The sequence below is a fragment of the Lepidochelys kempii genome, chromosome 15, assembly GCF_965140265.1.
Source record: "Lepidochelys kempii isolate rLepKem1 chromosome 15, rLepKem1.hap2, whole genome shotgun sequence".
Taxonomy (NCBI): Eukaryota; Metazoa; Chordata; order Testudines; family Cheloniidae; genus Lepidochelys; species Lepidochelys kempii.
In genome coordinates, this window is record NC_133270.1 from 20,969,828 (window position 1) to 20,985,573 (window position 15,746).

Below are 15,746 nucleotides of genomic sequence, written 5' to 3' on the forward strand. Positions count from 1 at the left end.
TGAAAGTATAGAGTTAAACTGTTAAATTAATCATTCATCCATTATAAAGTCATGTCAGAACAAAAGACAGCTAAGAGTGGCCATGTGACATACCAGGACATCCAGGATGCTTAGAATAATCAGAAGGACTACTTGACTACTAGCAACATTCACTGGCATCTTAAGAAGCTCATAAACGCAGATGTGTAGTTTTTGTTTCTATTCTTTGTTTGCTGTCTGCATATGAAGTATTTACAGCTTCTCCAACACTTAAGTGAAAAGACAGATGCCCATCTTACAAGTGTCAACCATGCAAGCATCCTTTATGGTCTTGGTCTGATGGGTTCCAAGTATTTAGAATGTCAGTCACTTAAAGTGGAATAATAAATTTTAAAGGCTAGCTCATGTGAGCAGCCTAGCAATGTGGCCTGTTATCTTATTAATGGCATTTTCAACTTTTAGATAGTTTCTAACTAACTCCCTAGAAGATGCAAGTTAAAGGTCTTACAGTTTGGATTCAGTCCAAACCAGTGGACACAATAATGTCCCATAACAAAATGCCACATGGTAGGAGCAGCTGTAAGTGGGATGGGGAAAGGTCCTTTTGGTAGTATTTTTGTTATTTCAAATTACCTTGTGCTCTCAATAATTCAAGCTTCTCAGAACTCGCAGAGAAATCGCAAGCATGAGCTCCCTGCCAGTGCAAGGATGCAAAGCTGTCATCATAAAATCAGGTAACTCACATGTGGTGGGGAAATACTTCAGTAACTACTCTGCTATGTAAAGTAACTAATTTTGTACCCAGTATTGAAGAGGACCAACCTGCCCTTGCAGAAGAGTCTCTGGAGGAATCCCAGATGGTGCAAGGTTTGCTAAGGTCCCAACATGCCACCCAGACTCAGCCCTTTTCCCTGAAACAATCCTGGCAGAGGTCCCCTTCTGAGAAACTGATGAGCATTCTCCTTGCTAAGGGCCTGATCCAAACCCCACAGAAATTAATGAAAAGTGACTTCAGTGAGCTTTGGATTAACTCTGGTTAGAGCATTTCTGGAGTGAGTGCTTGTCAGGATTGGCTGCCACCATTCTACTTCTCCCTGAAAATCTTGCCCTTACCTTTGTTATGAAAAGCTTCACTGGGGATAGAAATATAACTCCGTCCTTGTGATGGGAAGCGGTAGTGTGACAAATTCAAAGTCTGAGGACGCATTTTGACCAAAGAGTAATCTGTACAATAACCCAAAAGAAAAAATATGATAAAATCAAGAACGTTTACAACCTAGTTGACCGTAGAACTAGAGTTTGCTCTTTTAATAGCTACTGCAAATCTTGACTGTAAACCCCCAGCTGTTTGGGGAGGAGGGGGAAAGAGTAATCCCCCACTCCCATCAAAGAATAAAATTGCTTTCAAGAAGTTCTGACTTCTTTATGAGCCGAAAAAGTAGTATATGAGGTGTTAATATACCATGGATCATTTGGCAATGTGCACAAACTGAGCTTAATGAGGCACTGAGGTAAGAAAAATTGATTGATACCTCTCTCTTTTTTCCCCCCTGACATTTTAAAGACGGTATTTTAGAACCTTACTGCTCAATTTTAAAATGTCAGTGACCAGGACAGTGTGGTGGAAGAGACAATTTGCATGTGATTCATGATTTCTCTTTTCTTACGTAGCTCACAATGCAATAGGGAAGAATACCAGAACTAATCAATTATTTGTAGCTAAAGCTGGGCAGTGTGTTGGACAAATAGCTTATTCAATGAAAAAAAATGCAGCTTTCATCAACCCACAACTATCTGTGAATTTGACATTAGTAGCTTTGGCTGTTCTCAAAACAGGCAGGAAGTGGAAGTGGAGGACATGGTGGTGGTCTTGGTGTTGCTGCCATCACCCCCACCACCACTCACTTATAACTTTTAGCCCAGTGGTTAGGGCACTCACTAAGATGTGGGAGACACAGACTCAAATCCCTGTTCTGGAACAGACATGAAATAGACTTTTCTGATTCACTGAAAATTCTGTAAAAATTCAAATTCAGTTCAACCAGAATTGAATATTTCCTGATTTTTCAGAATTGCCACCAAACTGAAAAAAAAATCAATTATTCATCAAGCTCTCTTTGTAGAACTGGAGGCGAACTGAGATCAGGGCCCCACTGTGCTGAATGCTGTACATATACATATTATGAGCGAGCCGCCCAGCCCATGAAGGACTTGCAATTGGTGTAAGATAGATGAAAGTTTGTCCCGCCCTTCCATTCTCTTGTCCTCAAATTTAAATTCTGTAGCTTTCAGACACTTACGTAAAAGACTTAGGCAGAACTTTAACTGTTCATGTACCACTAAACTAAATCCAGAGATAATATACAGGAGCATTTACATTCTCCCCCCAACCCACTCAGTGCCCCCAAAAGCCAACGGTAGAAGTAAAACAGATTGTTGAGCCAAGGTGATTACCTTTCTCTAAACTAACTGTATAATCAACTTTCTGCAATGTACTCAAATTTGTTGGATTAAAAGAGACAAAAAAATATCTATTTCAACTTCCTTCCCAGCACTGAAAAGTTAGAAACGGCGGGTGAAGAAGTATTTATTACAATCAGCCAGTTTAGAAGGCAACCGAAGATATGTTTATCCTACAATCAAAGGCCTGCAGCATGGCCATGACTGGCCAATGTCAGGTGACGGGCTTGTGCTCTGGGGCTATAAAATTGCAGTGTAGTCATTCAGGCTCAAGCAGGAGCCCGGGCTCTGAAACCGTGCAAGAGAGGTGGGTCTCAGAGCTCCAGTTCCAGCCTGAACACTTACACTGCAATTTTTTAGCCCCGCAGCCCAAGCTGACACAGGCTCTGAGATTCAGTGCTGTGGGGTTTTTATTGCAGTGTAGACATATTCTGAATGTTGCTGTTCCACCCTACCTGCTACAGTTGATGAGCCCTCAACGGTTACAACGAATGGGTTTCCTCCCAGATTGCAGGCCATGTGCACCATCACATTGTCAATTGTTTCGATTAAACTTCCAATCACAGGAGCAATCTGAAAAAGGAAGGCATCTCAATAATAAAGCAAAGTGCTGGCCTAAAATCCTCTTTCTATTGATCACGTAAGTGTGCCCAGCTTCTGTTAATGGCATCTTATTTCCCCTTCTCAGGGCCACACAAAGTAAAAATACTGCATGATTTAATATCACTCAGAGCCTGATCCTGCGAAGTACCGAGAATCTCCTGATTGGTGCTTGTGACAGGGCAGACTGGCCCCGCACTGGGACTGAGAGGGTTAACCCTTCCCTGCTGGTGAAGGAAGCCACGCCCCTGAGGCGCTGCTGGGCATGCTCCAACAGGGAGTCAAGTATAAAAGCCTGCAGAGCTTCTCAGTCAGGGCTGGCGGCTGAGGAAGGACAACGTCCAGCGGAGGCTCCAACCCAGCAGCAGTGGTGACTCGTACAGGAGGAAGCCAAGGGGCCAGGAAGTGGGACCAGAGACTGGCAGGTGTGGGAACCCCAGGGAGCACTGGGGGCTGAGGAATCTGAAGACCCTGATGCGACAGGGACTGCTACGTTTGAAGAACTGGTAGGAAGTGACCCAGGAAAGGGAAGGAAGTGGTATCTCCCGCCACTCTGAGGGCAGCGTGTTGCAGTAGGATTCCCCGCTGACCTGGGGCGGATCATGCCGTCAATAACAGGGCCCTGGGTTGCAGCCCAGTGAAGGCGGGTGGGCCCAGGCTTTCCTACTGGGGGCTCTAAACCTCCCCCCCCTTTTTTGTGATGACAATTCACCGACCTCTCTCTTACCTCAAAGGAGATTGATGAACTCCAGCTGCTGGGCCGCACTATCCTATGAGGGGAAGAGGACTTAGAGGGACTCTGGCCCTCGGGCCACGCTGCTTTAGGAGCACACTAGAGACACTCCAGCTGCTAGGCCACAGAATCCCACCAGGGGAACAGAGTTTTGGGAGACTCTGGCCATTGTGCCACACTGCTTTAGGAGTGCACTATAGGGACTCCAGCCACTAGGCCACACTATCCCACCAGGGGAAGAAGATTTAGAGGGACTCTGGCCATTGGACCATACAGCCCTGACCACCAGGGAGGTGGTAGAACTGGCATTGAAACCGGGAGGCTGGGTTAACCTCGCTCCCCCTGGAATCAAAGGGGTTTATGAGGTAGAAAACCCGCCACAGTGCTGAATGGACCTTGACTCCCATTGCCATCAGTTGAATGGATGATGTTCACCACCAAGCATGATCAAGCCTTGCATTAAAGAAGTTATTTGGGGAATGATTTAAATGCTTGTTTCCATACATCAAGACTGGCAGAAACTGGTGTCTAAGTCAAGAAGCAGATATCATCATCATCATCATCAGATCAGGAGTTTAAGTATATCTTGGCCATCATTAAAGTTACACCAGCACTCCCCTAACAAATACACATTTTCAAGGGGTGTGTATTTTGGCTGGAAAGCATCCTTCCAGGCTGAAGCTTGGTATACAATATCTCCGAATGAGTATATAGTTTTTAAAACATTAAGTCCATTTGGTTATTTCTTGCTTTCATGTTGGAGAAAGCTGCCAAGTTTCAGACTAAGAACTTAAATTCATTGGTGTTCCACATCTTTCACCAAAGGCATTTATGATTCAACTACAGCGTGATTTGTCACGGACCATCCACTTCTCCTCCCTTTTTAAGGTCCAATCCCACATTCTTTGCTCCTTAAAACTTGATCCTGACAAACCCTGAGAAACTCCGGAGCACTTCCCATTTGCACCCCTCTGCACAGAACGACACCCACAGGTCAGATCCTGCACACCCTTAATCCGGTGAAGAGTCTTTACTCATGTGATGATACACATGAACAAGGACTGAAGGAGTGGGCCCTTAACATTTCAATAAAGTCATGTGGCCAGATTCTCACTTATATATAGCCAGAATCAATGGAGCTCTGCTGATTTACATTAGCTGAAGCTCTGTCCATAATACTGAACTTGTTACACACTACAATCATTTCCATTTCAATGTACAGTGATGTCATAGTACTGGTTTATGACATCACAGCAACAAGATACACAGAAGGAGAAACTGAGCTAACAGAGCTGTTCAAACACACATAGGTCAAATTCTGTTCTCACTTTCATTTGTGTAAATCCAGACCACCACCACTATTGGTTTACTCCAGTGTAACTAAAAGGAAAGCTGAGAGCAAGCACTGCACAGGAATGACGACGAAAGTATCCTCTCAGCTCCGAGTTCAAATGTGATCTTTCCCAGAGTGTTAATCGGGAAGCATTGTTGCCTGTGCGGTATCCATTCTGTAAATATGGACATGGCTTCCCAGGCACAAGATATAATTTAAAATGAGAGAGGGGGGAAAAGAAAAAGCAAATGCTTTAAAAAAGTCCTATAAATATCCAGATGCAGGGGATGTGTTAATTCTTTTACATGGCCACTTTCAAGAAGAAACTGCCAAGTAGGCTACATTCCATGTAAAAATCATCTTTGTTAAATACCTGTTTCACTGACATTGCCCATTCCTTTGCAAACCTCATTTTTTATACTTTTTTGCCAGTCCTTATGAAATATCTCAGAGCAGTAACACAGAAGTTATCTTATTTTAACTCTCAACAAACCATTACAAAATTAACATTTGCTATCTTTACTTTGGATGGAGAGATGAGAGCGTACTGCTGGAAACCCAAAGCTGAAGGATAATGGATGCAACCAATGTTATTACTGTCCAATATGCACCTGAATTTAATCTGCAAACTTAAAACATGTGTCTTACCTCCAATATGCCAGTCAAGCTGGGTAAAAAATGAAAATCTTCAACAGCTTTCAAGAAAGCCTATAGATAAATAGGACCACATTATCTGATTAGTTTCAGATTACTGATTTATCCACTACATCCCCTGGTAAACATTCAAGGTAGATTTCCATTAAGAGTTCCAAGATTCATTTTACAATGACAGACACATTTTCATGTAAGTCACTTCCCTGCTTGGATGTTCACTCATTATCTTTGGTATGGTAATATTTTAAAAGTAATAGTTTATCTCCTATATTACATCTATTACACCCCAGCTACGGCCACTGAAAACACTGGAATTGAGTGGAGCTTGAAATTACTCTGCCAGTGAAGCCAACTAAATCCATGCCGAAATGGGCATGTTTGCCCAATAGTTCAGAGCAGGCCATTAGGAAGCACATAGTATAACTCTGGCTCCTGCCATTTGTTTAACCTGATTATTATCTATGTTACACTAGCACCTACAGGCTCCAGATGAGGCTAGTCACAGTTCAAACACATAGTGAGTGACTGTCCCTGCCTCAGAGAGCATCCAATCTAAATAGAGAATACAACAGTGGAAGGGGAAACAGGCACAAAGAGGGGAAGTGACTCCCCCAGGGTCACACAGCACATCAGTGGCAGAGCTAGGAACACAACCCAGGTCTCCTGATCCCCAGTTGAATATCTGAACCTCGAGACCACACTGATCTAGAAATCACAGTGCACACCAAATTTTCTCACTGATTTAAGTGGGTGTTATGCACGTGTAAGGACTTCAGGATCAAAGGTGAGATCCCTCTCCCAGTCCATCTTATCTTACATCGTGTAAAAGGGCCCTCAAAGCCCTGGTTCTGACTGGGCAAAGATTCCCCTGGTGCAAACACCATGGAAGACATTCATAAGGCTGTCCTCTGAGTAGTTAAGCTCTGGAACAGGCTTCCAAATGAGGTTGTGGAATGCTCATCACTGGGGGTTTAAGAACTGGTTGGACAAAAACCTGTCAGGGATAGTCTCGGCTTACTTGGTCCACAGCGCGGGGTGGTGGACTAGATGACTTCTTGCGGTCCCTTCCAGCCCTGCATTTCTATGATTCAATTATTCTATGACTCAGACAAGGCCCCCAAGGCTGCCTAAGTTAGGGGCATCTCCATCCTCCAGAGCAGCCCAGGATCAGGAGGCCCCTCTTTCCCCGTGGCTGCAAGAACCATCCTGCTCCTTTGAGAAACTGAGTCTAGAATTTCAGCCTGAGGGTATAAATGGAAGCCTGGGCCCAGTACACAACCTGCATTGCTAAGTCAGATGCCAGAAGGATGGAGAGAGGAATGCTTTTCCAGGCCACAGAATGCAGCAAAGCTGTTCCACAGAGGCTATCTTAGGCCACTGAGAGTGCGGGGGGGGGGGGGGGGGGGGGAAGAGGTGGGCAAGAGAAATGGGAGGATTCCCAGAGCATCAGATCCTTGGCGCAGCCATGTTTGGCCTCCTCCTACACCCTGGACTCTCAGTGAGCTGGGCTAAGATAGATTAGAACTGCACATGAACAGAGTTTGTCAGAACTAATGCATTATATGTGTGGCTGTAATCAGAAAGTTTATTGCATAGCACTTAACTCACAATCCTTTGTCCTGCAAGGCATATGACTACTAGCCCTGAGACAACTGACCCAAAGTTACATCCTTGATAGAAAATGATATGCACACTCAGTGGCTGTATCTCTGGGAATTAGCTACAGACAAACAAAAGACCTAACCCAATCAATCAGGTGAATGGCAAAGTCCACACATATGATTAGGACTCTGCCATATAATTCCCAAAGCAGCTTTGCTACAGATTATCACATGCCTTGTTTCGGTCTGCACGCCACTTTCCATGCCGCACAACGTACCGCGGGATAGCATGAATGAGCAATAACATGGCAAATGAGACTATGTGACACCGCAGAGGATGAATGGCAGTTTTCAAATTAGCTCCAATCCCAAATTTTCAGTGAAACAAAGAACGGTGCATAATGAGGCCTTTCAGAAGGATTTCTGCTCAGTATTCATTGTTGATCCACACACACCGAGCCTTAATATTTTCCAATCCATTACATGAAACTATCAGTCTCTGCCCAGTTTTTTCAGAAACATTTTATTATGCCTTTTGTCTGACCAAATAATTCTCGTCCCCCTGGTATTACCCATGGGGATAGAGAAACAATCACTGGTAAGACCAGCACTGATTACTGTAATAATGGCTTTCTAGCTTGCTGAAATCAGGGAATTAGCTGCCCATCATTCCAAATGAGGCTGGAGTCATGTTAGTAGGAAGTGACCTCTTGTCCTCAATTAGTTCAGACTGCATGTAATGTTTAAAATAATCTACAAAGAACAAACAGAATAAATCTTTCAGTTGGACTATGGACCTGATCCTGCATTCCACCAATTTCAGTGGGAAATTTGCCTGATTGAGGACTGCAGGATCGAGCCTGGATTTTGAACATAGCAGAAAAGATTTTCATAAGAAGTGATTGTCTCCTTCTCAGTCATCCGTCTAACTAAAAATTTATATTTAACCCAGAACCATGATGCCTGGGGATGCTACCATTTTGTGTGAATATTACATGACATCTTAACAAGTTGATGCGCCCTGTAATTAAACTTGTCTTTTCCAGTGACAGCTGACCTTTTGCTACTGATTAAAATAGTTGTCTTGAGTGTTTTTTAAATATTTATATTTTATGATTAACAAAATCTTTCAAGCTGCATTTTACATTCCAGCATGTGAAGTAAAAACAAGATCATTTGGCATCACCCTAAAAACTGAAAGTAACTGACCTCTGTCAAGTTAAAGGCAGTATTCTCCAACAGGGATTTGTTGGGTAAACTGAGTGACATGTTTTTCAGATAGCGGAGCAGGTCCCCTCGGTACTGGAAGTTTCCCCTCTCCTCGGTCAGTTTAGTTATGATAGGATGATAGGCATCTGTGGAGAGCTAAAAGACAACAACATTGTCTCATCATTGTATGTCTTGGTAACCAGCCATTATTTCCATACTTAAACTACACAAAAGTCAAGCAGCAATTTGGGGCCTAATTCCCTCCAAATCCTTACATGTTACGCAAGCAATGCATCTCCAGGACTGATCTGATGTGCCTCTCTAGCAGTAAAGCCAGAGAAAGGGAGAAACGGTTTACTGCTTAATCCAGTCTCTTCCTGCACAGGAGATAACTCAAAGTCTGGTCCGAGACTCCCTTTCAGTAGCCTGAGGCAGAGTAAATTGTAAGGCTCTGATTATGAATAATAGACCATAAACAAATGAAGATAAATAGATTAGTATAGCACGCACATACATTATGATATTCACACACACACTGTAACAAAGCTAGAAAAGACATGAAACCAATAAATGCTGCTGAAATTAATTTGTTGTCTGCTTATTCTTTTCATTAGAAATTCAGGTCCTGTCTACCCTGGTTTCCTGAAAGGCTCTATGAACAAGAAGAAAACGAATAGGATTTCAACATCATACAGCCAGGTTGAAAAGGGAACTTATTTTTGTTTAGACTATATAAAACACTTTGGTATTTATTTTAAAACATCTATTTAATACAAATACCTCTTAAACAGATGAAAGAAAAAGTTCTGTTGTAAATCTGGTTAAATGTTTCAAATTCCATTTTATTTTAAAAAAGGGGAAAAAACATTTAGCCATATTTTCATGATTTTCCCCATTCTTTTTTAAACTATTTCCAAAATTTAAATGTTCACAAAGTTTTGAAAAAGAAACAGCAGAAGAGGGATTTCTTCCCTTTGACCCTCTAAACTAGCTCTAATAGTCTGTTAAATAAATCACTTTTAAAAAAAAATCCCTCCCCTTTCTCTGATACCTCTAATGAGTTATAAGGGGAGTAAAATGAAAATGAAAACCGAATCTTACCTAAACCATGGAAAGGCTGCTACCTCTCTGTATTACACATACATTTTGATATCAAGAAAGCAAAACAGGATTAAGAAGGGAAGTTATTGTTGACGTTAAAGAAAAGAGTTAGGACGACTCTCCTACCATGGGATTTGTAGTGGTTGTCATAATGGGCCACAGAGGTGTTGAAGAAAGCAAAAGTTGCTTGCCTAGGAAAAAGGAATTATAATTTAAAAAAAAAAAAAGTTTCCTGCAATAAATATATTTTAAAAAACTAAAACAAAAAAGATCTGTGAGAAACATTCACAATGCAATTCTGAGAAATTCAAGCCAAGACTATGCAATTTGTTTTGCATTTTCCCGATTTCCAATATTGAAACTAGACTGGTGTATTTAATCAGTTTCATTTCCTGTTTCTAGTCAGTTTTACTTTCCAGTCCTTATACACTAGCCAACGCTGTTTTGGCTGGATTTCCAACACTGCAAGGGAGTGTTTTTAAATTTAAAACAAAAAACTGATTTCAATGAAATTTTAAATCCATGGAAACATCTATACAAAGAGAAGAAGGTTGGCCTTTTGGATAAGGAGACAGGAAATCCAAGTTCAACTCCCAGCTCTGCCACAGCGAATCAATGAGACTTAAGTAAATTGTGCCTCAGTACTCCACATAGTACTACCTCCTTTCTTCCACACTTTGTCTATCTTTTCTATTTAGATTAGAAGATCTTCACAACAAGGATTGTCTCTTATTAGGTGTATGTACAGCACCTAACACAATGAGGTCCAATCTGAGTTGGGGCCTCTAGGTAATAATGTAACGTAATACAAAGAAAGAAAGAATTTATATTTTGAGCCTAAATTTCTTGATGGGGTGGTAATAGGAACATTCCTTCCGGAGCATTGAAACACTAAAAACAAATCAATGGATGGCTCTTCAGGAACAAAAATCTTTGAGAGCTGGGCAAACGGTGAAGTCCCTAGCCCAACAGAAATCAATAAAGGTTCCTACTGAAGTCAATGGGACCAGGATATTACCCAAAGTCAGAAAAAAAGAGTGTAACAAACGGATGGCAGCTATTGATGAGCAAGCATGTATAGTATGTATACATGCCTGTATATATATGTATGTGAGTCCTGAACAAAAGCTAGTGGAGTATAAAGCCTCAAACCAATTGACATTCCAGTTTGCACTTAAAATATGGCATCTGCAAGAAGTCTGAGCACCATTGCAGATAATGTCTCCATTAGCTATTTGAGTCGACTTCAAGCAACACAGAAAGCTGCTTTTAGTCAGCCTGGCTTTACCAATAAATGTCACTCACTGTTACTACATCAGTGAAGGTTACCATACGAGTATGTCATAAATGATTTACTTAGATAAAAAGTATAAAACTAGATTTTTGGATGCCCTCCAGCAGTTCCAGTGTTAAACGTATTGATTCCTCTGCATGTGTCAGGATTTATGGATCATTTGTGACCAGAAAAGTAAAACTCTTTCTCTCTTAGAATTTAATCATGCTCATTATTTTGGTATTTGGGCAGAATCGTCAGATATTAGTGGTATTTGTTATCTAAAATAGCACAGCTATTCATTCAATTTTTTAAAAAGTGGGTTTCCTAATTAATCTTTCAATAAAGTTAGCCCAAATTTGTTCTAGTGAAACTCCACTGAGGTCACTGAATTTACACCAAGGATAACTTTGGCTCATTATATAGCCTGCCATTATCAACCACCATTGGCATTTCTAGGGATCGTGTCACAATTTCACCAATCAACTTGCATGGACATCAACACTTGTGGGAATTTAAAAAAAAAAAAAAAAGGAAAAAAAGTGAGATTTATGGCCTATAAAAATGCCTGATTAATTCACTGGGTTCTATCCATGCTAAAGAAAAGAGCCATGAGAAACAAGCATACTCAGTAATGGCCACCACAAGTGTTCAAAAATCATGAGCCAGGCCTCTAAATATAATGGAATTGGCTTTAAAAAAAAAAAAAAAATCCCAAGGTTTCTTAAAAAAAAGAATAAATAAATACATTTGGGGTCTTTTTTTGCCTTCCAGTTTCTGAGCCTTTACGGTGCACTTTTGTCAAACTTTTCTCTGTAACCATGAGAACTAGAAACTTGCTTTTGTTTTTTAAATGAAAGGCAAGATTCTCTCATATCATCAGGAACTGGGGATTTAAGGAGAAAAAACCATTAAATATTGTGAGACTTGGAATTTATTTTTAAAAAGTCACAAGAGTTTGAAACATAGCACAAACTTCTAAAGTTGCAAAGCAGCACTTAGGGATGCATCCATGTCTCTTCTCAGAACATCAGCAGGGGTGGGGGCGGGGGCATCTGTCACAGTTAAAACCCTGTGTAACTCTTCAAAAATATAGGTAATGTCTGTGACTAGCTATTGTAAGCATATTATTGCAATATTAGGTGCAGGGTTGAATTTCTCACATGGTTTTCAAATTTAAGCCAAAGAATGCAAAATTAGGAGCAAATAATATGAGACTAACACTTTGCATACTGCAACCATGGGAACATCCCCGGCAAAGTCTTTCCAAACTCCAACCTCTATTTGGAATGGTACATGGAGGCAGGTGGGGGACTTGAGGGGATGATAACTGTACCCTATACCGGAAACCTACTGACCGCTATACTTACCTACATGCCTCCAGCTTCCATCCAGGACACACCACATGATCCATTGTCTACAGCCAAGCTCTAAGATACAACCCCATTTGCTCCAATCCCTCAGACAGAGACAAACACCTACAAGATCTCTATCAAGCATTCTTAAAACTACAGTACCCACCTGCTGAAATGAAAAAACAGATTGACAGAGCCAGAAGAGTACCCAGAAGTCTCCTACTACAGGACAGGCCCAACGAAGAAAAATAACAGAACGCCACGAGCCATCACCTTCAGCACCCAACTAAAACCTCTCCAGAGCATCATCAAAGATTTACAGCCTATCCTGAAAAATGATCCCTCACTCTCACAGATCTTGAGAGACAGACCAGTTCTCGCTTACAGACAGCCCCCCAACCTGAAGCAAATACTCTCCAGCAACCACATACCACACAACAAAAACACTAACCCAGGAACCAATCCCTGCAACAACGCCCGATGCCAACTCTGTCCACATATTTATTCAAGTGACACCATCATAGGACCTAATCACATTAGCCACGCCATCAGGGGCTCGTTCACCTGCCCATTGACCAATGTGATATATGCCATCATGTGCCAGCAATGCCCCTCTGCCATGTACATTGGCCAAACTGGACAGTCTCTACGCAAAAGAATAAATGGACACAAATCTGACATCAGGAATCATAACATTCAAAAACCGGTAGGAGAACACTTCAACCTCTCTGGTCACTCAGTACTAGACTTAAAGGTGGCAATTTTGCAACAGAAAAGCTTCAAAAACAGACTCCAATGAGAAACTGCTGAGCTTGAATTAATATGCAAACTAGATACCATTAACTTGGGTTTGAATAGAGACTGGGAGTGGCTAGGTCATTACACATATTGAATCTATTTCCCCATGTTAAGTATCCTCACACCTTCTTGTCAACTGTCTAAATAGGCCATCTTGATTATCACTACAAAAGTTTTTTTCTCCTGCTGATAAGAGCTCATCTTAATTAATTAGCCTCTTATTCCACTTTTTCATGTTCTGTGTGTGTACACACACACACATATATATCTTCTTACTATATGTTCCATTCTAAGCATCCGATGAAGTGGGCTGTAGCCCACAAAAGCTTATGCTCAAATAAATTTGTTAGTCTCTAAGGTGCCACAAGTACTCCTGTTCTTTTTGTGTATTCATGAACACTGAAGAAGTTAAAGAAAGTTACTATCCTTCTGGCATATTTATACAAGAGCCATACTTGTCTGACAGTGAAACAGCACATACATATAGATGGACTGGGGCAATCTAAAAGTCTAGAGCACTTGAGTTCAGTAACATAACATTCTTGTGTTATATTAATCCAGGAAGTGAGATTTATAATAGCTTTGGATTTGATGGTGTTATAGTAACTCCTGTTTGTTGTGATAGATACAACAACCAGATACCACCGCAATTTTTGCCAACCTGATTAAAACATTACACATTTATTAAAACATCTTTTTAATATTTTTAAACATAACACTGAAATATTATTGCTATTTCAGGCACCAAATGAAGGCTTTCCCAAGACCATCACAAGAATGACTTTTTTAAAAATAGGTCCCTTTGCTATTCTGACATTAGTTAAAAGGAAGTGGTTTGGTTGTCCTAGCAATGGTTGGATTCTGCTGAGGTTTTCTTCCAGCCAATAGATGAGGTGAGACTCTGAGTGCTTTGGTGACACGTCTGAGGGGCTGTGCCCCAGCGTGAGAAAAATACCTCCCTTGAAACTGACAAAGTGATTCCTATGAACATTTATTCCTACGAACATTTATGCCTGCAGATTATCGCCCACTAAGACAGCTGGTTTAACAGCTGAACTATATGAAATCTCAATTAATGAACTTTTTAAAAATCAACATTTATACAGAGTATGCTCCCACTTACCGATAGCAGCTGTAAAGTATTGTTCAATTTCCTTGGGGGTGAGTGCCCTTTCCCATATGATAAACTCATCAAAAGCCCCGTTCACATAGCGTTTGCTCTGATCATTCTCTGTCCCTGTCAGCAGATTTGCGTTAGGGTCCCCATAGCTATAGGAAACTTTCCCATTTGGGTCGGTGGTGTTTAGAGTTCCATTGACATAGACTTTCAAACCTTCTTTTGATTTCCATGTGAAGAGAATATGAGTCCAGAAAGGACCTGCAAAACATTAAAACTCTGTAAAATCCATGAATCAACCTCATTTACAGCCTTTCTTGTTCAATAAATTTTAGCTCATTTAAAATGCGTTTAATTTGTGCAATGCAATGGAGCTATAAAGGAAGTGTCAATACTGAATTATGGAGCAATGATATCATGTACATTACTCTTTATTCACAAGGGACACTCCATACTTTGGAAGAACCCCTATTGGCTTTAGTGACATTGTGCCTGAATCCTTCCTCAGGCTCATTGCAATTGCATAAATTATACTATGGGCCCAGATCTAAAGTCCTTATTCAGTCCTATCTCAGGCAGAACTCCCACTTCAGTGAGGGTTGCATAAGGACTTCAGTACTACAGAATATGTAAATAAAGACTAATTAAAGGTTGCTGCAGATTACATGTTATGCTGAAGAGGTCCAAACATTGTTTATAATAGTTGTCACATGGATTAAAGTAACTACATACATGCAACAGCTTTCCTTGCAAAACACTTTTACAAACTATTAAACATCACAGCTATAGAGGAGTTAGGTAAGGAAGTATTATTAGCCCCATTTTACAGGTGGATACATTGAGGCAAAGAAAGGTTCAGTGACTTTCTCTGCCATAATTACAATCCATAAGTCCTATCAGCCAGTGCTCTTTTCTAACCACTAGACCCCATTGCCTCTCAATTAGTAACCTGCATTCTGGATCAGAAGACAGAAATAAGATATTCATTTTAAAATACATTATTAATAATCATGCAAATACATTTCCAGGACTTCCTTCTTACCATACAAATGGCCAACTGTATCATGTAAGCATGGAATACTTACCCAAAAGGGTTACCAGAGAGGTTTAAAATGAAAGAAAATGGTAAGTTGGACTCCCAGCTTACGAATGCACTGAGTGAGGACTCCAAAGGCTTCATCCTGCACTCCTCACTCGCTCTTTCCCAGGTGTCAAGGTTCCTTCCCCACTCTGAACGCTAGGGTACAGATGTGGGGACCTGCATAAAAAACCTCCTAAGCTTATCTTTACCAGCTTAGGTCAAAACTTCCCCAAGGTACAAAATATTCCACCCTTTGTCCTTGGATTGGCCGCTATCACCACCAGACAAATACTGGTTACTGGGGAAGAGCTGTTTGGAAACGTCTTTCCCCCCAAAATACTTCCCAAAACCTTGCACCCCACTTCTTGGACAAGGTTTGGTAATAAGCCTCACCAATTTGCCTAGGTAACTACAGACCCAGACCCTTGGATCTTAAGAACAATGAACAATCC

The 15,746-nt window shown here is 41.1% G+C and overlaps 1 protein-coding gene across 6 annotated transcripts in view; it reads right to left on the minus strand.

Moving 5' to 3' along the window:
• The window catches only part of ADGRD1 (adhesion G protein-coupled receptor D1), a 247,263-nt gene that overhangs the window by 207,654 nt on the left and 23,863 nt on the right, over positions 1-15,746 (minus strand). For 5 of the 6 annotated variants that reach the window (XR_012155073.1, XM_073312940.1, XM_073312941.1 and 2 more), the window contains 6 exons: positions 14,220-14,474; positions 9,797-9,861; positions 8,570-8,725; positions 5,754-5,813; positions 2,895-3,012; positions 1,093-1,203 (listed from right to left, as the gene is read on the minus strand). Coding sequence is in view for 5 of the 6 variants with exons in the window: in XM_073312940.1 (XP_073169041.1) it covers positions 1,093-1,203; positions 2,895-3,012; positions 5,754-5,813; positions 8,570-8,725; positions 9,797-9,861; positions 14,220-14,474 (765 nt within the window). In the remaining variant the exon portion in view is untranslated. The remainder of the gene's footprint in view (positions 1-1,092; positions 1,204-2,894; positions 3,013-5,753; positions 5,814-8,569; positions 8,726-9,796; positions 9,862-14,219; positions 14,475-15,746) is intronic. The other variant, XM_073312939.1, reaches the window with a different exon arrangement.